General features: G+C 36.4%; 1 protein-coding gene across 1 annotated transcript in view; it reads left to right on the top strand.

The window, feature by feature from the left end:
• LOC150091950 (succinate--CoA ligase [ADP-forming] subunit beta, mitochondrial-like) overlaps positions 1–22,171 on the top strand; it is a 129,122-nt gene extending 106,951 nt beyond the window's left edge. Inside the window, exons 10-11 of the mRNA XM_090386237.1 lie at positions 11,368–11,456; positions 22,085–22,171. Of these exons, the coding sequence (XP_090242363.1) occupies positions 11,368–11,456; positions 22,085–22,159 (164 nt within the window). The 3' untranslated portion in view covers positions 22,160–22,171. The remainder of the gene's footprint in view (positions 1–11,367; positions 11,457–22,084) is intronic.
• Positions 22,172–24,735: the final 2,564 nt, after the last annotated feature.

Genomic DNA, 24,735 nt, shown 5'->3' with positions numbered 1-24,735 from the left:
CAGATAACACAGAACCTTGGAAAATCAGGACTCTACTGTAATTTTTTATTATTATTAATATTTGTAAAATAATAAGAGAAGTTAACCTCAATATAGTACATAGAACACTTCCGTTTGATACTCTCCAGAAATTAAGAGTATCATACGAAAAAATCGAAAAACTTACATTAGAGTAACAAATAGTTTAAAAAATAATTAAAAATCAATTTAACACAATAAAACTCAATTTAACACAATTAAAAATCAATTTAATGCAATTAAAAATAAGAAAATTAATTAAAAGAATTTAACGAAAAAATTGCAATACAATGTTTTTTCATTAAATTCTTTTAATTAATTTTCTTATTTTTAATAGCGTTAAATTGATTTTTAAACTATTTGTTACTATAATGTAAGCTTTTTGATTTTTTTGTTTTAATTTCTGGAGAGTATCATACAGAAGTGTTCTACGTACTATATTGAAGTTAACTTCTCTTATTATTTAAAAATATTGATATCAACGTAGAACGTATTGGGCATCACAGTTCTGGTTCATACTATCAAATTATTATTAATAATAAGCAGTTGCACAGATCAGAGTTATTTATTATGAATTATCACAAAATTATATTAATTTGTTATATAATAGCAAGTGACATTTTAATTTTAATATTGACATTGTTAATTTCAACTATTAATTAATATCAACATTTTTGAATTATAAAATTAACAGGTAAACTAGATAATTTTAAATATTTCATTTAGTGAGGGATAACCTGAAGGAAAGTTACAGTGAACCCTTATTATTTCTAGATCCCATGTTCACGGTTTGAACTATTCCCATTTTTTTATGCATTCATAAATAATTTGCTGAGGCACCTATTTGGCAGTTTATTTGAACTGGCTCATTATGATCAAAATCCTGAATGTACTAAAAATATTATTAAGAGCAGAGCCACTCCATAAAAAGAAGTTAAGGGTGTTTAGACCTAGCAAATTTGTTGACTAGGAAACTGGTCTGCCTCTACCAATCTATAATCATTGAAATTGCTGTCAAAGTAGGCATATACATTATGGCCATAATAGGAAAGGTATTCCATCAACTGAACCCACGTTCATTGCCATAGATACAATAAATGTTTTCTAGGAGTAGTGGCAGACGCTTGTGTAGAAATTCATTACACTGTGGTGCTGAGGCAGCCAGCAAAAATTGTGATGCAGTAATATATTTATGATAATTACACCTACACATTCACATTAAATTGAAGTGCACGCCACAAGTTCAGTATGGAATGGCTTCACACCACATTTTTTATTGTGTGAGTTCACCATGTCAGTCCTTGTGAACATTTCCTTATCAATCCATATTCCCAGTGAAAGATTTATTTCAGTCTCTTTTCACAATCATCAGGCAATTGTAGTGTATATGTTTTGGGAGTGGGTGTAATCTTCAGTTCATTGGTACTAACTTGAAAGTGGAGATTAAGTAATTGTTTGAGAAGCATGGAAGCAGTTTTTCTAGATGACGTGCAAATAATCTGCACTTTGTTAATAGCATTAAGAATTTCCACTTCGAGGTCTAGTTCATACCCTATTTGGCAGATGCTTACTACCATAGGCAACCCCATATGCTGGATTGCCAAATGATCTTCATTCTGAAAGATTTCCGTTAGCTCTCTCAAACAGATGCTTGGATTTCTGGACAGTTTTTTGTGTAAGATGGTGCTTGTCTGCTTCTCAATGCTTCATTATACAGTGTTACAATTAATGAGCAGAGCACACCTCTGCTTGTAAATTGTAACACTTTTCTGTTTCTACAGCTGGTGTTTGAAAATGAGTCTGATGTTCTGTTGTAAGCCTATGATATATCTTATTATAGAATTCATTTTTTTTTTTTTTTTTTTTGAAAGAGAGATATAATTGTTAAAATTCATCAACTTAAGTTATTACGTAAATATAGGAGAGGACATCATGGTCAACACCTTTTTTATTATATTTCTCTTTTTCTTTTCTCTCGTTTTTTTTTTTTTTTTTTTTTGCTGCTGCTCATGTGAAAAGCAAGTTATTGACAGAATTTTCTCTGTTTTTTTCAGAATATTTGAGTTAAGACTAAATTAAATTCTTTGACATTTCATCATCAGAATATAACCAAGTGGTTATATTATCAGAAAAATGGCCCGAAGATGCTTGTAATTTACAGTATTTTTCTTCTTTCTGTAATTATTTATGTGTTTTTGTGAAACACGTGAATGCTTACAAAAATATAGATTCAGAAAAGTGGAGATATTTTATTTTGTATAAGCATTAGCAAAGGCACTTGATGCAAGAAAGCAAGCTTATATGACATCAGCCAAAAAAACAAAAATACACACACCTTCTCATTTAACCCATCCACTCGCTCCAAATGTTTGTCTAGTTCTGCCTTGAATCTATTTAAGCTATCAACTTCTACAACGACAGAAGATGGAAGTTTGTTCCAGCAATCAACTACCCGCTGCTAAAGGCAAACTTCCACACATCAAATCTTACCAATCAACCTCAATTTAATTTGCCCTCAGGCGATTATTCTGAGCAAGAGGAAGAATCCCATCAGCATTGAGCATGTTCAAACCATTCAAGGCTTTATACACCTCAATCAGCTAACCTCCAGACACTGTAATTTGCAAAACTTAAGCCTTTCTTCGTAAGGGCAACCCTTTGTTCCATTCACTAATCTTGTTGCCCTACATACTTCTTAAAATGAGGCCTCCATTACCTTATACAAGGGAATAATCCTTATCCCTGCTATAAAAATTCCTGTATATCATTGACAAGACACCATAAGCTACTCTTGCAGACTGTCTACACTGCTCAGAAAACTTCATATCTGCCTGCACAATTACCCCCAGGTCCTTTTCACTCTCTACCACTGTCAGTGTAGTACCACACAGTTGATACATTACTCTGGGGTTACTGCTTCCCATATGTAGTACTTTACATTTGTCAATGTAAAGTTGCCACCTCTCAGCCCACCTACTCAACTTTTCTAGATCCTGTTGCAGCAGTGTACTGTCATTAGTGTCATTAACAACCCTGCTGATTTTCGTATTGTCTGCAAACTTGGACATTAAACCTGATATACCATCATCAATATCATTAAAAAATACAGAAAACAACAATGGACCCAACAAAAAACAACCTGGGGGACTCCACTATAACCTTAGTCCATAAAGAACAGTGTCCATCGATTACCAATCTCCCACTCAACCATCCCTTTATCCATAGCAGCCTTTTGTTGCCAATGCCATACTGCTCTAATTTGTGCAGCAGTCTTCCATGTGCAACAGTATCAAAAGCCTTTCTAAGATTCAAATATTTGATATCAAAATTATTATTTGCATCCAGTTCCTTTGTGACCACATCATAGTATCCAATTAAATTGGTCAGACAAGACTTCCCTTTAACATACCCATTCTGTCGCTGAGCTATAACTGAAGTCTTGTCTAGATGATCCTGCAATGCTTCTTTAACCAGTGCCTCCATTAATTTCCCTAGAACAGAAGTTCAACTAACAGGTCTAATTACTTGTGTCGCTCTTTGATCCTCCTTTGTGAATTGGGCTCACATTTGCACATCTCCAGTCCTTGAGTCCATGGAAGCTCTCATAACTATGGCTAAGTGTTTGTGTTCTTTCTTTGCTGCCTCCTTTAATATAACTGGATAGATTCCACCCACCCCAGGTGCTTTTCTTATCTTCAACAATTTCTCCTCCACTTTACTCTGTTATTACAAGATTATGTAGCTTACTGCCAGAGTTTAATACACCTCTGGCATTCCCCCCCCTCCCCGAATAACTCCTCATGTGTGAATGTAGATGCAAAATATTCATTTAGTTTGTTAGCTACCTGAGCAGGATCATAAACAGTTGAACCATCGATATCAAGTGGACCAATCTGATTCATCCCCTTCCTTCTAGAGTTTACATAAGTAAAGAAGTCTTTGCTGTTTTTCTTTGTATCCTTTGCCAGAGATTTCTCGTAATCTACCTTTGCCTGCCTAACCTCCTTTGTAACTTGGTTACAGACCAGCTTATATATATTGTAGGCTTCTATGTCACCTGTTAATTTATATGTAACCCATGCATTTTTTTTTCTCTGCCACATGTCTCATTAATTCATCTGAACTCCATTTAAGCCTAAACCTTGAACAATATTTTTTAGTTGGTATGAAAAGCCTAGTCGCTTTCAAGATAAATTCTTTGAATGCTTCCCATTTTCAATTTGCTGTTGGTAACGTCATCAGTTGGTCCCACCGTATAGAATTTAAATACTGTCTCAGACCACTGCAGTCACCATTATGAAAGCAAAAACCCTTCCCTTTACCCCTGATGGTAGTTGCCTCTTTGAGTAAATCCCACTTGAGCACACTGATCACTGCCACCTAGGCCAACCAGGCTAGCCGGGTGGGTAAAGTGCCTGCCTAGCAACCCAAAGGTCGTGGGTTCGAATCCCGCCTCGGGCTTGGATCAAAGTACTGCAAAAACCTTGGGAGGTGCACTATGGCCACAGAAGCCGATGCGCCAACAACTACAAAAAAAAAAAAAAAAACTGCCACCTAGTGGTTCCTTTATCTGCAGATTCTTAATGCATGAAGAATCACTACTGATAATCAGATCAAGAGTATTACTCCCTCTAATTGACTCCTGAACATGCTGCTGTAGAAAAAAAAATCATCCAATAAATCCACAAAAGCCTTGCTAGCATGTGAGTGACCAACCCACAAATTCCAATCAATATCTGGAAATTAAAATCCCCCATTATAAGACACTGTGATTTACTGGCCCACTCTATTTCTCTGTACAGTTTATTATACTCATCAGAGTCATTAGGCCTATAACACACTCCTACTCTCAATTTGCTTTCCCAGTACTTATATCACACCAAACTGACTGGACACTGCACTGTCCAGCCATGGCAACTGGCTGTACTTCCTTGGATTTTGTGTTTCTTAACCAATAGCATAACCTCCTCTTCCCTTCCTATCTTGTCTATCCTTCCTGTACACATTGTAATCCTCAAATTCCAGTTCTGCATCCCTTATATCTGTGTGACACCATGTGTCTGTTATCCCAACAATTTTGACCAACACCTCAAATTTATTTACCAAACTCCTAACATTGGTGATGCACCTGTTCCTATTCTTAGCTACCCTAACACAGCCCATGTATTTACATGTATTGGTCCTTGAGGTTGTCACAGACATTATCTCAGATATGCCAGACAATCTATACTTGCTACCTGGGAGTCTAAAACGCTGATGGAACTGATATTCGGGTGACACTCAAGTCAAGTGGACCCAATTTCGGCGAAGTCCGGATGGTCTGTGACAGCCAAATCCTCTGCTTGCACCTTCATGATGGTGGGACTGTTAGTAATCCTGGGTATAACCTCCATGCACAAGTACATGGCGGGTGACTATCCAGGTGTGAACCAATGTAAGCAGGGGTCGAGGTGTGGCGCCCACACTACATGGAGGAACGCCGCCCCTCTATGTTACCAGGCAGTACTAGGTGGTAGATGTGGTGGAACCCATGTTTAGTCTCTAGAGCTAAGTTCCAGTCAACCCTTCCCTATCTCTTCCATCATGCAGTATGATTGATGACTTTTGAGGTTATGATGAATGTCATGGCGAGATCCAATATTCCTTACATTTCGAGGGTACAGCTCTAAAACGGTGTTCGCAGGCCGGCCGCTGGTTATTACCGGATTATACACTGGATCAGCTAGTGTATAATCTTGCTACCTCTACTCTGCCAGATAGTGACTGGAGGGAGTCCGAGTAGTGTGTATGCGGGGAACATTGTCGAGGCCATGTTATGTCAAGGATCTGGGTATATTCTTAACACGAGTATGCCATATCCAAAAATTTCATTACATACAGCATGTCCCACCCACTTTTTCTTACTATTGAATACACCATGAATTGTCAAACTAATAGAGCAAACTTATCTGCGAAAAGATCTAAACCTCCCAAGCACTTCCTGATTCATTTCACAAATATACGTGGTCTCAATTCTAATCTCAATGATGTCCATTTCCACTTGCAGTCTACCAAACCCCATGTACTTTTTCTGACAAAATCTCAGTTATCGATTGATTCAACTACTGCTCATCTCAGATGCCCAAATTATTTGCTGTATGATTCCTTTCACCTCAAAGGTGGTACTTGTGCATATGTCCGTTCTGATATTCCCTGCAGAGACTTGGCAATTTGGAATCTCCTCTCTTTGATCTTCTCTGGCTTCAAATCTCTCTACCTCATTGTGTCAAATTCATCTGTTGTCTCTACCGTTCTCCCAACTCCACTAATCACTTGGAGCTCTTTAACTTCCTCTATTTGCAACTTGACTTTCTCCAGTCCAACTTTCCTAACAGTGAGGTAATTTTCCTTGGTGATTTTAATGTTCACAACTCCAGCTGGCTTCTGTTTTCTAGTCACACCGACCCAGCAGGTCGAGATGCTGAGGCTTTTGCAATTACTAATGACCTGGCACAGATTGTTCATTTACCCACAAGAATACCGGACAATCCTAATCATACAGCCAATACGCTTGATCTTTTTCTCACAAACAACCCTTCTAAGTACACGGTCGAAGTGACAGGTCCTTTAGGCACTTCAGATCACAACTTGGTGATTGACTCTTCTCCAATGGAACCTTTATCTCATGGCTATTCCCAACCTCGTGTTGTTTGGCATTACAAGAATGCAAAATGGGATGACCTGCGAGACTTCTTTTCTTCTTTCCCTTGGTCGGATTACTGTTTCAAAACTTCTGATGTCAACATTTGCTCAGATCGTGTCAGTGAAATTATTCTTGCAGGAATGGAATCCTTTATCCCACACTCCACTTTAAAATCTTGTCCTTTATCTAAACCTAGGTTTTCCAATAAATGTGCTAAGGCTGTTCAAGAGAAGAATGTTGCATATCGTAATTGGCTTGTTTCTAAATCTTCAGTTTCATTATCTGCCTACACCAAAGCTCGCAACAATTGTAAAGCAGTTATTAATCAGTCCAAACTAGAGTTTGAACAGGCTAAGAGTAGAAAACTTGCTTCTTGCCCTAATGGCCGAGCATTCTGGTCTCTTGCCAAAGCTATTGGCTGCAACTTTTGCCCATCTCTGCTCCCACCTCTGTCCAAACCAGATGGTTCTGTGGTCACTTCAGCCAAGGATAAAGCTGACCTGCTGGCATCCCATTTTTCTTCCAGCTCATGTATTAATGATCTTGGTAAAACACCTCCCACCATTCCCAACACACTCCATTCAATGCCTCCTGTGGTCTTCCGTCAAAAGGATATCAGAAGGATTTTGATGAATCTTGATGCAGAAAGCTCCAGGTCCTGATCGTATTTCTCCACTTGTTTTCAAAACCTGTGCTCCTGACCTTACTCCTATTCTTTGCCGCCTTTTTTCACTTTCTTATTCCAAATGTGTTTTTCCTTCTGCTTGGAAATTTGCTCATATCCAGCCAGTTCCTAAAAAGGGTGACAAATCCTTCCCATCCAGTTATTGTCCCATTGCAATTACTTCTACTCTTTCTAAAGTAATGGAGAAATCAATTAACTGCCAACTCTTAAACTACCTAGAAACCTTCCGTCCGATCAACGATCGCCAGTATGGATTCCGTCAGTGTCGATCCACTGGTGATATACTGGCTTATGTTACCCATTTATGGACCAATTCAATGGAAAGGTTCGGTGAAACACAAGTAGTTGCTCTTGACATCTCAAAGGCTTTTGATCGTGTTTGGCATAAAGGTCTTCTAAACAAACTTCCATCTTATGGTTTGCCAACTGTTTTTAGTAATTGGTTATCCAGTTTTCTCTCTGATCGCTCGCTGAGGGTGATGGTAGATGGCTCTCTGTCTTCTAACTTCTCCACTAATGCCGGTGTCCCCCAAGGTTCAGTTCTTTCCCCCACTCTTTTCCTCTTGTATATTAATGACCTTCTTCCATTGACTGGAAATCCAATTCATAGTTTTGCCGATGATTGCACATTGCATTCAACTTTCCATTTTGAGAAACCTTGTCCTGCTCAATCAGCTTCAACTTCTCGAAAATCTGCTACCAATTCTTTAAATGCCAATTTTCAGGTAATTCTCCAGTGGGGCAAAGACAACTTAGTTGATTTCAACCCTTCTAAAACTCAGTCTTGTCTTATATCTCGCAAAAAGGATTCTTCTGCTCCTATGCTTATCTTTAGTGAAACTCCTATTTCTAGGCAAGCTGACTGGGCTAGCCAGGTGAGTAAAGTGCCTGCCTAGCTACCCCAAGGTCGCGGGTTCGAATCCCGCCTCAGGCTTGGATCAAAGTACTGCAAAAACTTTGGGAGGTGCACTATGGCCACAGAAGCCGATGCACCAACAACTACCAAAAAAAAAAAAAAATATATATATCTCTTATCATATAAAAATGATATATCTCTTTTGGGGATTACCCTGACTTCTAATCTCTCTTGGCACAAGCACATTACAAATATTGTTTCCTCTGCATCTAAAATACTTGGTTTTCTCTTTCGCTCTCGGCATTACTTTTCTTCCAAACAGCTGCTCATTCTGTATAAATAGCAAATCCGCCCTGCCATGGAATATTGTTCCCACATCTGGGGTGGTGCCCCCAAAACCTCTCTCAGGTTTCTTGATTCCATTCAGAAGAGGGCAGTTAGGTTAATTAATGATTCATCTCTAACAGAGTCTCTCCACTCGCTTTCTCATAGACATATTGTTTCTGCTGCATGCCTCTTCTACAGATACTTCCATGGGCACTGTTCTTCTGAATTGGCTTCTATAATTCCCGCTGTCTCTTTCAAAACAGTCCGAACACGTGCCGCCACCAGCCAACATCCATTTACTGTCCAACTTCAAACCCACAGAACCAACTTTTCATCTTCCTCATTTATTCATTCAACTGCCGTTTTCTGGAACAACCTTCCTTCATACGTATTTCCTGAAAATTACCATCTACAGAAGTTCAAGTCCAATGTCAACAAATATCTTCTTTCGTCTTCTCAACCTTCAACCCAAGCATGGTACTAAGTACTATAGGTTCTAATACCTCTCGTGTTTGGGATTCACATAAAAAAAAAAAAAAAAAAAAAAAAACTTGTTCCGCAATGATTCCTAGCAGTCTCTGCAATCCCCTGCACCTTGTTTTCCAGGCTGCTACTCATTTCAATAAAAGCAGTGCAAGAATCACTTTCTTTCACCTCTGCCAGCAGCTACTGTTAATTTATTAGTCCGTGTATCCCCCCCAAGCTAGCAGTTTTCCAACCCACCTAACTCTGGTTCAAAGGCATCAGCAAATATTCTTGCACCCCTTCTATTTAAGTGTATCCCATCCCTGTTGAAGCAGTCTCTCCTATTAACAAGCACAGAGCAACTGAGAAAAATTCTACCCCTTGAGCCTTGCACAATCTCTCCAGGGCCAAATTGATTGAGAAGGCTCTCATCATATACTCCCTCCTATCGTGTCTGGGCAGAATTGCAGACACTTTCAAATTCAACCCTAACTCACGTCTTTTTTTCAACATTGACCTGTACTTTTTTTTTCTTTTTTTTATGAAAACCCCAAACACGAAAGATATCAAAACCTATAGTACTTAGTACCGTGCATGGGTTGAAGGAGAAGTATGGGGGAAGGGGGATGCCGGAAACTTTGCCCTAGAGACTAAACATGGGTTTCACACTTCAAGTCTCCAATAAGCAAAGTGGTGGTATTTCACCAGTTGATGAAAGTCATCTACCACCTACTTGTTAAATAATTCCACTGGTCTCCTTTTGTTAATATCATAGTTGGGCATAATTAAGAGTTCTGAGTTGGTTGGTGGTTTTGAAGCGCTGAGTGGATGAGCTCACTATCGGAAGTTAATTTTAATTTTGTAATGTTCTTTGCACAGTTTATAGTGAATCTGTTGATGAATTTACTGCCATTGGTGTCAGTTGCTAATAGTACAGATAATGTTATTATTATTGGTGATTTTAATCTTTCTCTGCCAAGATTTGAAGGGTTGTTTAAAAAACTAGTATATAAATGTACATAATTAAATCATAATTTGTGTTTGTCTCCTCCAGTGAGATAATCATATTTTACTGTAAAAATAAAAAATAAACATCATTGTTTCCAAGACTGTTGTAGGAAAAGAAACACAGAACAAATGAGACAAATTAATATTACAATTATGGTAATAATTGACAAAGTGTGATTCTGCTACCTGAGTACCAAGGTACCACACTTATTCAAATTAAATAAAATCATAAAAAAGAAGAAAAATACAAAGCAGCACTCACCCTTAGCAAAGCAAATGCGTGACTCCTCACCCAAGGAACACACCCTCACACCAACCAAACTATTTTCATAATAAATAAATGGAATTAAAAAAACTAGGGAACTCACAGTTACCATCTCTTCAGCGCTTACGAATTCTAAAAATAATCACATTTCAGTCGATGACTGCTATCTAGCCAAATGTCAGATGGAAGTTACCTATATGGTCTTAACATAGAAAGAAAATAACAAACAAACAAAACTCAAAATCATAACGATTACCATTGTATCCCCCCCACTTTTATCTGTATGTTTCTTCTGTCCTGTTGTTTCCCTTTTTATTTCAAATGGTCATGGCTATGCTTATCTTTCTTCGTTAGCGGATATCAGAAATTCGACTTATTTTGAATTCAGTTCTGTGAATTTTTATAATTAAGATCTGTTTGAGTTTATTTTATGAGTTTTCTCTTTGATATGAAGTATTAATGTAGAATAGATCTTACATGACTGGTTTTTTTTGTAAACCCCACGACCTGTACCCCCCATTTTTTAAGGCAGTAAAATAATAAATATATATGTGTTGGTTGGAATAGCTTCAGTTTGGGAACCTCTGAAAAGAGTCATTCATCTCTGAATAAATAGAGTCCAAAGAGAGTTCACAGCAGTCTCCTAATAGCAGTAGTGTGTGTGTGTGTGTGTGTGTGTGTGTGTGTGTGTGTGTGTGTGTGTGTGTGTGTGTGTGTGTGTGTGTGTGTGTGTGTGTGTGTGGCACATTCCAAGGACTTTATTGTGCAATCATTATATTGTGACTGTAGATTGCTGCACCTGCATTTATCCATGATTGCTTTGTACATCATGTTTTCTTTTTGATGACTTACTGGAATAAACTAGACTTTTTTTTGTATATTTCAAGGTGTAGAATACTGTTGTAATACTGGTGGATGCTCTTTACAAATTCAGAACCTTTATTTATTTTGAAACTTTTATATGTATACTATGTAATCCAGCAAATTGGTAATACATTTATTACTGTATGAAGTTCTGATGCTATAAAACTTCTGACGTATTTATATTTCACTAATTTCAGGAACTCAGGTTGATGATGCAAAAGCTCTCATTGCTGCTAGTGATTTAAGAATTCTAGCCTGTGATAACTTAGATGAAGCTGCTAAAATGGTAATTTCTAAAATATTATGTGTACAATAAAAGTAATAATGAAGTAAAATGCAAGCAGTAATTAATATATCAGTATACTATGTAATACATCAATAAGAATTTCTTAACGTACACTGTCACTGTGCTGCCACTTTATTAGGTACACCTACCTAGTAACGTATTGAGCCTCCTTTAGCCTTCAAAACAGCCTGAATTTGTCTAGGCATGGATTGAACAAGATGCTGAAAATGTTGTGCAGGAATGGAGTACCATGCAGACATGAGTGTGTCACACAGTTCATTGAGATTTGACGGAGGTGTAGGTCTGCAGTGAACAGCCCTTTCCAGCTCATTCCAAAGATGTTCAATAGGATTGAGATCCGTGGACTGAGCAGGCCACTGCAGCAAAGAAAAGTCATTGTCATGTTCCTGGAACCATTCCATAGTGATTTGGGCTTTATGCACCAGTGCATTATCCTGCTGGAAGTAACCATCTGACTGAGGATAAACTGTCAACATGAACGGATGCACTTGGTTAGCAACAATGTTTCGGTACGATGTGGCATTCAGACGTGAATCTGTGGGTATCAATGGACCCAACGTGTACCAAGAAAATATTCCTCACACCGTAACACTTCCCCCACCACCTTGGACAGTAGTCGTCAGACATGACGGGTCCATGGATTCATGTTGTTTCCACCAAATTCTGAGCCTTCCATCAACATGATGCACCAGGAACTTTGACTTGTCAGTCAGACCAAGAAACTGTTTTCCAGTCCTCGTTAGTCCAGTGCTGGTGTGCTCTCTTGTTCTCCATTGATAACAAAGGTACGCAATGTGGCTGTCATCTGTTCGCGACATTCGCGACAAAGTGCAACTAGTGGTCCATTGCGATATTTTGTTCTCCGCACCTAGGTTGTATTCTGATGTGATGTGCGACATTGTGGCCCATCTGTATGCTTGCACAATTCTAGCCATCCTCCTCTGACCTCTCTCATCAACAAGTGATTTTCTTCCACAGAGTGCCACTGAGAGGGTGTTTTCTCTTCATTGCACCATTCTCAATACAACCTTGAAACTGTGGTGCGTGAAAAGTTCAGAACTGCCATTTCAGAGATGCTTTGTCCAGAACGTCTTGCACCGTTAGATCACATCTTTTCCCCATTCTTGCTACGGTTTGTACGCTTAACTGATACTAGAAAGGTTGTTCTGCTGCATTTATATCCACAACTGTGGTCATGTGACTTGCAATGTTTTGGGACAAACCATTTGTGTGCACAGCAGGGGTGTACCTAATAAAGTGACAACACAATGTATATTATAATACAGTAGAACATCAGTTATCTTGAATAATTTGAAAGGCTTATTTTTTTTTCCTTTTTTTTTTATTAACTGTAGTACAGTAAGCTGTACTTTATAGTGATCATGTTTGCAAATTGAATTTTGATTGCAATTTGTTTTTTTTGTTTTATGGCTGTGACCTTTACACATATGCTTTAGAAAAATATCACAGAGACTACTGGGTTTTCTCGGAAACATGAGTGAATTTCAGATTAGTTTAGCTCAAGATTCGGTAAGAATAATATTGGCCCGAAACTGTGCGATTTATTATTTTTCTCAATTTTTTACGGTGAAATGTAAACGAAAAAAAACGCGTAGTTTTAACATTGCAACAAAAAATGGAAATTATTAATAGAATAAGAAAAGGTGAAAATTTAAGAAATCTCTCCAAAGAGTTTATTTAATGTGGAGACCAACTATTTACGACATCAATAAAAATTCCAATGCTCTAACACAGTGGTTTTCAACCTTTTTTTAATAATGGCACTCCTAAGTAATTTATTTTATTTTGCGGCACCCCTACTCAATTTTCTCAATATATATATTTATTACAATAATATAATTATAAAAATTATATTTCATAATACAAATTATATATATATACAGTATATAATTTTATTCTTTATATAGAGGTACTAAGTAAACATCAATTATAGATCACCACAAAATTAAAAAGATACTGTACACCTTTTTATAATGAAATAAACATATAAATTAAAAAATAAGTTTAAGTAACTTAAACCCAAATTACATGGCATCCCAGGAATGTTGTTGCGGCACCTCGGTTGAAAACCACTGCTCTAACAGAATTTTTGTCGATTATGGATAGTGGAGGAGGGTCTAGCAGGAAAAAGATTATGTTGAAACTTGAAAATGCCACTTTGGAGAGTGCACTCACTTTATTTTTTTGTTTTCTTCAGAGCAAAGTTTAGGTGAACCAGTGTCTAGACTAATGTTGTGTGAAAAAGCATTGGATTTTAATTGAAAATTAATAGGTAATGAAGATTTTAAGGCAAGCACAGGTTGGCTGAAAAACTCAAACTAAGACCCAGTATACTTGAACTAGATATTCAAGGCTAGAAACTTTCTGCAAATGAATCAGCAGTGGTGTCCTTTGAACCCCAGGGGCTCCCATATGGTGAGTATGGGCTTGGCACACCCAGGGTCCTGAGCTGGATATTATCATTCTTCTCTTTCTTGGCGATTCCCTTCTACTTCTGACTCTCTCAGGGTAATTCAGAAATTTTTTTTTTTTGGCTGGTGCAGCATAAGTTTCAGGCTTCCTTGCACCATACATTAATAATAAAAGTAAGTTTGCTTCAGTTATAGCAAATTATGAGAAAGAAAATATTTATTATAATGTTGATGAGATGGGCTTATTATGGAAAGCATTACCGAGAAAAACCCTAGCCACTAAAAGAGAAATGCCTGCACCAAGATTTAAGATGAGAAAAGAGCAAGTTACAATTGCTATGTGTGCGAATGCCACTGGGATGCACAGATTGTCTGTGCTCATTATTGGTAAGTCGAAAAAACTAAGAGAATTTAAAAATCTTTCTAATTTTCCTGTTTTGTGTAAAAATCATAAAAATGCCTGGATGGATGTTTCTGTTTTCCAAGATTGGTTTATAATTTTTTAAAATTTAATTAATCTTATTTAATTTAATCTTAAGTTAAGATTAAATTTAATTTATGTAATTAAATGAAATTTATTTAATCTTACCAGAAAAATTATCCAAAAAATTTTCCGGTTCGATTGTCCGGAAAATTTGGCTATCCGGAAGGGGTTCAACATCAGTTATTCCGGATAACTGATGCTCTACAGCAGAGGTCCCCAACTTTTTCATCGGAGGGCCACATTCAAAATTCATAACATATGGCGGGCCAGAGTCGGTGCAATTTTGACGACTAAAAACACTAAACCAAAAAACGCAATTTTAGTGACTTCACCATGTCAAATGGGGTGTACAAGATAGAAAAACTATAAAAAAAATATAAACAAGGGATATTTATTGTAAATAAAGACATAGTCATATTAAAAATCACAATTTTTATTATTATAATCACATTTGATATTACAGAAATAGCAAATCAATGAGATGTTTGTAGTTGTTGTAGTTGTTTAGCAATAATTGAAATGTTAGATTTAATAGTAGAAGTTCCCAATCTTAAAAAGTCTTGCAAATGTTCATCTGTCATTCTTGATCGATGTTTGGATTTTATATATTTCATTTTTGAATATGTTTGTTCACATAGGTAAGTGCTACCAAAAATAGAAATTATTCTTCTTGCTAATTTTTTAATTCTGGAAATTCATTTTCTGTCAAAGTTTTATAAAAGTTAATTAATGTTTCATTTTTCAATAATGTTTGTTATCGTTACTTTGAAGATCTATGATTTCTAATTGTAGATCTTTATCTATTTGTGAAACATTTACATCAAATGGATTCTGAAATAATGTAAATAATTTTCTACCGTTTTTGAAATCAACAAATTGGTCAACAAATGCTTCCATCAATAATTCAAGATTTCGGACAAAATTGTCGGTAGAAAAATCACAATTGGGCATATTATTATATAAACTTTCACAACACAAAAAATTGGAAAAATTATTTTGTTCAATTTGATTTTTAAATAATTCTAATTTTGTCTGAAATGCTTTAATATTGTAGAACAAGTCATTTACAAGTAGATTGCGACTTTGAAGTTTTTTATTCAATGTATTCAAATATTCACAAATATCTGTTAAAAATGCAAGTTCCCATAACCATTTAGAGTCTGTTAATTCTGGGACTAGTTTTAATTTTTTGTTCATGAATATGTCTATTTCGGTTCTGAGTTGAAAAAATCTTTTTAACACATTACCGCAACTCAACCATCGCACCTCCGTATGATACAACAAATCACCATATTCGCTTTCGATTTCCTCCAAGAAAATTTTAAACTGACAAAAATTTACTGCACAACGATTGCTGGTGAATAACACAATGAAATTGCATAGGTCTTTCAGTGTTTTTGGAATCAAAATATTTATTAACGTGGCCAATGAAACCAATATTTTTTCCAACCATATTCTTTGCTCCATCGGTCGTAATTGCTGTCAACAATTCCCAATCAAGCTGCAGGTCTTCAAACACTTTTGATATGCTATAAAATATGTTTTCACCAGAGGTTTTATTCTTCAAGCTTTCAAGCGCAGCCAGTTCTTCTGTGACTTCAAAATTTAGATTTATACCGCATATGTAAATGAGTAACTATGCCGTGTTGGTAGTATCTTCGCTTTCATCAATTGCAATCGAAAAATTTATAAAATCTGTAACTTTTTGTTTCAGCTGATCTTTAACATTAGCAGACAAGTCTTCAATTCTTCTTGATAAAGTTGACGCTGATAAACTTATAGCAGCGAAGTGCTTAACTTGATCAGGACATATTTCTTCTGCAATTGATAGGCACACTCTTTTCACAAACTCGCCATCAGTAAAAGCCCTCCCTTCTTCAGCAATGATTTGAGATGCTCGCAAACTAGCTCTAATTAAATTTAAATTCTGATTAGTGAAACATGTCATCTGTTGTTGTTGCCTCTTGAAATCAAAGCTCAGCTCTTGTAATTTCTTGTTTTGCAACTCTCCTTGAAGTTTATTGTAAGTTGAGGCATGTTTTGTCATATAATGCCATTTCAAATTATATTCTTTCAACACAAAAACTGCTTCCTTACATATAAGGCAGGTACATCGGTTATTGTCCCTTATAAAAAAATAATTAATCGACCAAAGTTCATTGAAGACACGACATTCGGAATCAATTTTTCTTTTCCTTGACATCTTGATTCGCTAAAATTAAAATTAAAAATTCAAAGTTAAATAAAATTAAAAATAATATGCATTTATACGAATAGCACTAATTAATTGTTGTGCATGATAATCGGTGCAGCGGCCTGATGACTACGGTCTGAATGAGAATAGCTGACCAGGAGAAAGATTAATACGCGTACTCGTCTTTACATTGCATACAATTCTTTCACTAATACTTACTTGATTAATATTTAGATTAGTGTTTAGCAATTGTTTTAACAGTCGCTTATTTTAACTTTACTATTTCACTTTTTGACAACTCGTGTTCGCCGGAAATACTCGAGGCTATAAACTTATAGCCTTGGGCACTCGCACTGTTGGGATTTCCGACATTGCAAGAGAAACTGCTGCCAACTGGAAGTGCACAGAGCTGCAACAATGTTACAAAATTATATTTGGACGCATTTACATTATATTTTGATTAAAAATATCCTTATATACGATATGTAGCAACCAAAAAAGATTTCTATAGAATAAATTTCACGAGGCGGATGAAATAGTCTTTCGGGCCAGATGAAATCATCTGGCGGGCCATAGGTTGGGGACCCCTGCTCTATTGTATAAGGAAATATATTTTTATGCATTCGCTAATGGCTGACCTTAATGTGCCAAATTCAAAAATCACAGGTGGTTTTTCATCCAAGTGGATTAAACCCTTTTACGTATATTATTATTATTAGCTGTATGGTGCAAGGAAGCCTGAGGCTTATGCTGCACCTGCCCAAAAAAAAAAAAAAAAAAAAACTGAATTACCCTGAGAGTGAAAGAGAGAAAGAGTGCCAGAAGTAGAAAAGGGAATCACCAAGAGAGAAGAATGATGATATCCAGCTCAGGACCCTAGGTGTGCCAAGCCCATACTCACCAGATGTGAGCCCCTATATATATGACTCACAGTGAAAATGTTAAACTAAAACGAAAGAATACACTTATTTTGCTAAGAACTGAGCAATTAGATATGTGTACCCAGAGTCCAAATAAGGTACATAAAGGAAAGTTAATTGATATGAATATCCATTTTTGTATATACATAATATTTTGACAATTATTGACAGAATACATTTGAATACCCATGGCAAAAGAGCCATATCATATTTTATGATTGCTTACTGGCAGTGTAGCCCAGCTATAACTGGTAGAACACAATTACAAATGCAGAACTTTACTAATTATAGGAAATATGCAAGCTAGGCTAAATTTAAAATATGATAATACTGGGTAACAGTTGAAATTAGCATTAGTTGAGGCATATGATGCAAGAAAGCAAGCTTATACAGTATCAGCCAAAAAAAAAAAAAGTTCCCATTTCTCCCATCCAGTCATTTCAAATATTTTTCTAGTTCAGCCTTAAATTTATTTAAGCTATCAACTTCCACAACAACAGATGGAAGTCTGTTCCAGCAATCAACTATCCGCTGGCTAAAGGCAAACTTCCACACATTTATTCTACAAATGTCTTTCCTCAGTTTGAATCTATGCCCCCTCAGGTTCTTAATCTGAGGAGGTGGAAGAATCCCATAAACATTGAGCCTGTTCAAACCATTTAAGGCCTTATACACCTCAATCAGATCACCTTGCAGGTGCCAGATGCTGCAACTTGCATAACTCAAGCATCTCTTGGTAAGAGCACCCCTTTGTTCCTCTCACCAACCTTGTTGCCTTTCTCTGTACTCGTTCTAGCAACTCTACATCCTACCTAAAATGAGGCCTCCAGACTTGTATGCAGTACTCAGGTTGTGGCCTGATCATTGCCTTATATCAAGGGATAATCACTTCCTTGTCTCTGCTAGCAAAATTCCTATATTTTGCTAGCAGAAAGTTTGGGTTAAATTGATCTTTAACGTGTTACAGTAGACTTTCAGAATAATGGCACCTTCGGGTATTCTAAGTGCCATTATCTTGATATTTCCATTATCTAGAAAGTTCTATTTTTAATATATTTAATGCAGAAATAATGAGGCTACATAAGAAATAGCGAGATTAAGAATGCAATTTTATTACCTGCTCATAAAAAACATAAACCTGTTTGACGATCCAATGTTATATTCTGCCATTGATACACTCCTGTTTACACCCTGTTCTACTTTCTTTATTATATCAAGTTTAGTCTGCACAGGTAGCACAGTGGTATCATCACTATCCACAGTGGGTGGAAAAGGCCCGGGTTCAAATCACGTCGATGATGCAAAGAACATTTGTGGGCTTTTTTCACTCCTTGGCTTTGCTAGTTGGTTTCAGATACAGATAGCAAGGTTCCCCCCCCCCCAGAAACTGGGGTTTTTCATCCAGCAAAACAGACAAATCAACTAGAGAACACACACAATTTACAGACACAGTGCACATGGCTATATGAATTAACTTTCAGAGTGACCCTAATGTAATAGTTTGGATTATATAAAGTTTGTCACTAAGTTTTAATGGTGTTCTTCTTTTCTTCTCTCTATGAGGTTTATTAACCTTAGGAACCATAGTGAGCGGTTTTTAATTTAAAATAAACAGCAGGTATAAAGCTTGATATCAGTACAGAACTCACTTTCAAAATGGTGAACGTAAACAAATATGGTAATCACGTGACTTCCTGTTCTCTTTTTTCGGTACTTGTTTTGTTTGGTTTTTAGCATTAGCAACTAAGGCCATATTGCTCCGGGATATGCGGTGGTCATTCCCTGACCTTTCCGCATCCTCCGTATTTGGTGGTGACAGGCTCGAACCCCGGTCTAATCAAGAAGCTTGTGCTACGCACTGCTGCTCCTTCCCACCTGGCTACGGAGGCGCCAGTTTTTTTCGGTACTGCAAGACATTTGTGCTGTATATAAACATCCAATCTCAATATGCTGTTAGCTCAAATGTTCTGTTATTTGGGGTACTATTATTTCGACAGTCTGTTGTATTGTGTTTTTCTTTTTGGTGTCCTCGGTACTTTTGAAAACATATAGTTACATATTCTGATATTAAAAACATGGCATGGCATGGTGTAATAATGATTTACAAAATTAAACATTATTGCATGGCATTGTCTCTTTATGTGTATGTCAAGCTTTCTTTTAATAAAATTGTAAATGTAGGAATAAGGGAATTTTGCACTTGTTTTTAACATATCATTTATCATATTGAGTAAATATCTGTAGCATATCAATGCTTTGAAGTAATTCACATCTTGCCCTCCCTCAAGACTTCCAGCTAGAGACCTGGGCAGATTGTTGCCAGATTTGATCTTAACTCATTCACTGACATGGTGCTCTTGATGCTGTCTGAAATTTCAGTTTCAGCTTCCTTCCAAACCTCTCTGCAGTAGGACTGGATATTATCCTCAACTACTGCCTAAAAATCAGCAACTTTTTCTTCCTAGATATCTTGGGGTTTTTTTTTTTTTTTTTGGTAGTTGTTGGTGCATTGGCTTCTGTGGCCATAATGCACCTCCCAAGGTTTTTGCAGTACTTTGATCCAAGCCCGAGGCGGGATTCGAACCCACGACCTTTGGGTTGCCAGGCAGGCACTTTACCCACCCAGCTAGCCCGGTCGGCTAGATATCTTGTAACATCTTTACAACCAAACTCTCACTGAAGCTTATGTACCTCTAAGTGGAAATGCTAGTGTTACTCCTATTCCCAAGAATGATAAACCACAAGAGCCAAATGATTTCAGGCCTATCTCCATTTGCTCCCCTTTACTAAACTTTTGGACAGAATTCTCTTGAAACCACTTTCTAGCAAATTTTTGCTTCATCAGTTTACTGTGGCATCTCAGCATGTTCAACTGAAACGTGTCTTCTTCAGCTCATTTCCACAATTTACAGAATGTGGCAGAAAAAGGAGAATCTGCACTGCTTCTTCTTTGATATCACCTCTGCCTTCGACTCAGTTGCTGTTAATCCACTAATATCTGTGCTCCAGAACTATTTACTTCATCTCAGGATCCCAGCTGAAAGTGGTTCAACAGTTACTTTACAATCATTGCTCTATCTTCTCTAACAAATATGCAACCTATATTTGGAACATTAACTGCCTGCCACAAGAGGAGCCCTCTCGCCCTTGTTCTTGTCAGCTGCACTTTTTTCTTTTCTTTCAAGTCACCTGAACTTCAGCTCTTATGCCGATGATATTTTTCTGGCTTTTCTAGCCCCTTCCATCAATGTTAGTCATTGTGTAGGGCTCAACAACTGATTGATGACTTCCTGGATTATATTGAACTTTTGGTCAGCATGTCAATACCTTGATGACCAAGTATCTACTATTTGTTCCTTTGATAGTCTCCTCTTTCCTACAAGTTAGAAATCTAAATTAATTCTCCTTGTAAACCAGATTAAATCCGTAGAAGTATATCTGTATTCTAAACTTCTCTTCTCAGTCCTCTCCACAAAGCTTCTGTCTACCATTCTAATGGCATTTTGGTTTATGAAGTGTGAATTTGCTCTCATTCATAATTTGAACACTATATGGAAACACTTCTATATCTGTTATCTATATCCTACTTCACTTCTTTTATGCAACACTAATCTGGTCTTTCATCTTGAAACCTGCCCTTCAGCCTCTCATGTCGGCTGAATATTTTCTTATCAGTTAGTTAAATGCTGAGCTTGGACTTCCTGTCATGTCATCTTGACATCAACTGCATCAACAAATTTAAATAGTGTCTGTTACTGTTCACTGGCAATACAATGTGATTCAGTGTTTTGTAACTCTGATCACCTTGCCAAAGTGATTCCTTTAATTTCTGGGACTTTCTTCAGTGGCTAGTTCCACCCAAGACTACCAGAGCCACCACTCTTCAGTCTAAACTCTCCAGAATAAACAGATTTGATCCTTCATTCACTGACAACCTTGTCAAGCTAACTATCTCCTTCGATCCTGACCCTGATGTCTGGATTCATGACAAGGTATACAAGAAAAGTATTTTAAATTAGCTTATATCAAACTTAAAATTTTGCAGACTTAGAAGCCTTGACATTTCTAGTTTCATTGAGCTTGACATTTTTATTTTATTCCTTTGTTAAAGCTATATTCATCTATTTTATTATTTTAACTCAAATTATTGCCTTACTTTATTGGGTGGCAGTAAATTATTTTTAAATATAATTTGGGTTTACTCTTGCACTTCACCACTGAAAATCCAGGAATGGACGGGAGTTTGCCTAGATTGATCAAGCCAATTAATAATTTCATTTTATTATTTTGAAAAGGTCTTCTTCCTTCATTTTAAGTCATGTATGATGTCAGCCTTCCAGCACAGGATTAAGATTTTGCCTTAAGTTATTCTTTAAGAAATCAATCTGTTTTTTGCTTTAATTCTTTTATTTTCACTATGTAGTTATTAATATGAAAATTATATGCAGAGCAATTAAATTTTACTATTAAATTCTGCCATTTTTTTTTTAAGAATGAAACATACAAGAATGCAAATTCTGAAATTACAATAGAAGAAAAAAATTCTGAAATTCATTTTTTATTTTTATTTTTTTTAGGTTGTAAGGTTGTCTACAATTGTTGGACTTGCACGCTCAGCAGCTGTTGATGTGAAATTTGAACTACCATTGTGAATAAAAAGATAAGAATTAAAAATGTATCATTTCACTAGATAAAGATTGTGGTGCTTCATTTTATTTAATCATATTTGAAAAGAAAATATGAAGTTCAGAGCACCCATTACATCTTCATGATTGATTAATCTATTTATATTGTTTCAAGCAATGATATGCCAAATAGTTTTAATTAGATGGCATTATTTTTACTTTTTTAAAATGTTTTTGTTTGATGTAAAAAGCATTTTAATACTCACCACTTTTTAGCTTGAGGAAAATAATTTGACTGCACATGATTGTATAGTAACCAGTAGTACTCAGATCCTGCTTCTTGTAGTAGTTTGAAATGCAATAGCTTTATCAAATTCATGAATATTAGAGCATTGTCAATTGTCATCTGATTGTATTACCAATATTCATTTTAGGAATGCTTCAAAGTAGATATAACATTTAAGTTGGTTCTAAAGTGATTAATAATTTTGTTTGCTTCAACTTAAGACTTTTAAAGTGGGATCTGATGCCCACTTGTATATAACATTATATATTTCATATATTTTTAATAAATGCAAGTTTTGAAATAAGTTGCATATTTCATGCTATATGTTAACATACACTGCCCTACCTACCATTAATATCTTTCAGACAAAAGCCTTTAGACAAAAAAAGAGCTTTTATTGTGTCATGTAATATTTTTTGCTGAAGCCTTTTGCTTTTATAATGGCCTTCAATCATCGCATCATACTCTCAACCAGTTTTTATAAATGTCAGGTGATATGTTCCTCCACTCAGCCTTTAACGCAGTCACCAGTCTGATCTTGTTCTTTGGGCAATCTCGACATGCACATACCCGATGATCCAATACATCCCGAAGGTGCTCGATAGGGTTCAGATCAGGACTCTGGGGTGGCCAATCCAACTTTTCCATACCCATGTCCTCAAACCACTCTGTTACGACCTGAACAGTATAGCATGACACGTTGTCTTGCTGATACAGGTATGCACTTTCCTCAAATATTTGTCATAATGTTGGAAGTGCATAATTGTCCAGGATGTCCTGGTATTGCACAGCATTCACGTTTTTGTTGATAATGACTAATGGGCCCAAGCCAAACTATGAAAGGAGTCCCATACCATGACACTGCCTCCAACAAACTGCACTTTCCTCAAATATTTGTCATAATGTTGGAAGTGCATAATTGTCCAGGATGTCCTGGTATTGCACAGCATTCATGTTTTTGTTTTGTTGATAACGACTAATGGGCCCAAGCCAAACTATGAAAAGAGCCCCATACCATGACACTGCCTCCAACAAACTTCATTGTTGGGAGGATACAATCAGGAAGGAACTGTTCCTCTGGCATTTGCTACATCCAGGAATGGTCATCAGACTGGTAGAGTATGCACCTCAACTCATCTCTCCATAGAACTGTTTTCCACTGCTCTACAGTCCAGGATTCATGCTCCTTACACCATGCTAATCAGCAGCTAGCATTTGTTGAGGTGATCAGTTCTGTTAAACTATTGAGGTAATTCTGTTGAACTTGTCATCTTGCATGCCCACTTTTGCAATTGTCTGTTTGAAGCCCAGTGTGCATATTTATAGCAGGTTCTGTGACGTGTTGCATGCATAGGACCTGTTTTCCCATTCATGGAGGGGTGTCTGGATATTAATGGTAGGGCAGTGTATATCAGCATTCTTCTCCCTCCCATTTCATATCAGTAGTCAGTATATGATTATTAGACCTTGGGGAAAAAAAAATTTTTTTTCCAAGCAGGACTGACAGTTGATCTCAAATGGAAATAAAAATTGCCTTTTTTTGCTTACTGACAAGGAAACCAACATGCACACACACTGTTAAGTGCACAAGCATGGCCTAAATAAATACATAGAACATAACATTCTATGTATTTATTTATACATAGAATGTTATGTTCCACACTGTTCAAACTTGGGCTTCTACAGCACTAATATTGCTGCAGTGAATATGTCATTACGATTTCTGAAATACATAAAAACTATTCACTGCTAATGAGGCATTGTTGAGTTGCCATCTAGATGGTGCATGATACTTCTCAAGAAACGAAAAGCAATATCCAAGATAATGGGATAAAGTGCCATCTGCTGCTATTGATACAAACTTCACAGTTTTTAAAATTCAAACTAATGAATTTGGCAAAAGGCTTTTCAAAGCTGATCTTTAGTTTTTCAACTGTTGCTTGTTTTTCTCAAGGAAAGGAGTAAGATAATTTGACTGCGTTCGTTTTTTTTAAATAAAAGTTATGTATGCAATACAGATATGATTTTAAAATCTAGTTTTATCAGAATCACAGTATCTTTGTTTTAACATTTTTAATGTGCTGAATAATAAATAAAAGTATCATGTCATGAAAATATTTTGATAGCAAACTTTGGAATTTCAAACATTGATAAAAAGTAAAGAAGATAAAAAAGAAAAGATTATATATTTTTTCGTCCTTTGAGAGAGAGCAAGTACGGTTCATCTGTCAGAGTTAATTATATGTAAAGGCATTATCTGCTTATAAGTCTTTAGAAACTTAAAAAAAAAAAAAAAAAAAAATTTCTAGCAGTAATC

This window comes from Mastigoproctus giganteus, chromosome 1 (assembly GCF_048544385.1).
Source record: "Mastigoproctus giganteus isolate SK-2022 chromosome 1, ASM4854438v1, whole genome shotgun sequence".
Taxonomy (NCBI): Eukaryota; Metazoa; Arthropoda; class Arachnida; order Uropygi; family Thelyphonidae; genus Mastigoproctus; species Mastigoproctus giganteus.
This window is presented reverse-complemented; position numbering and strand designations above follow the sequence as displayed.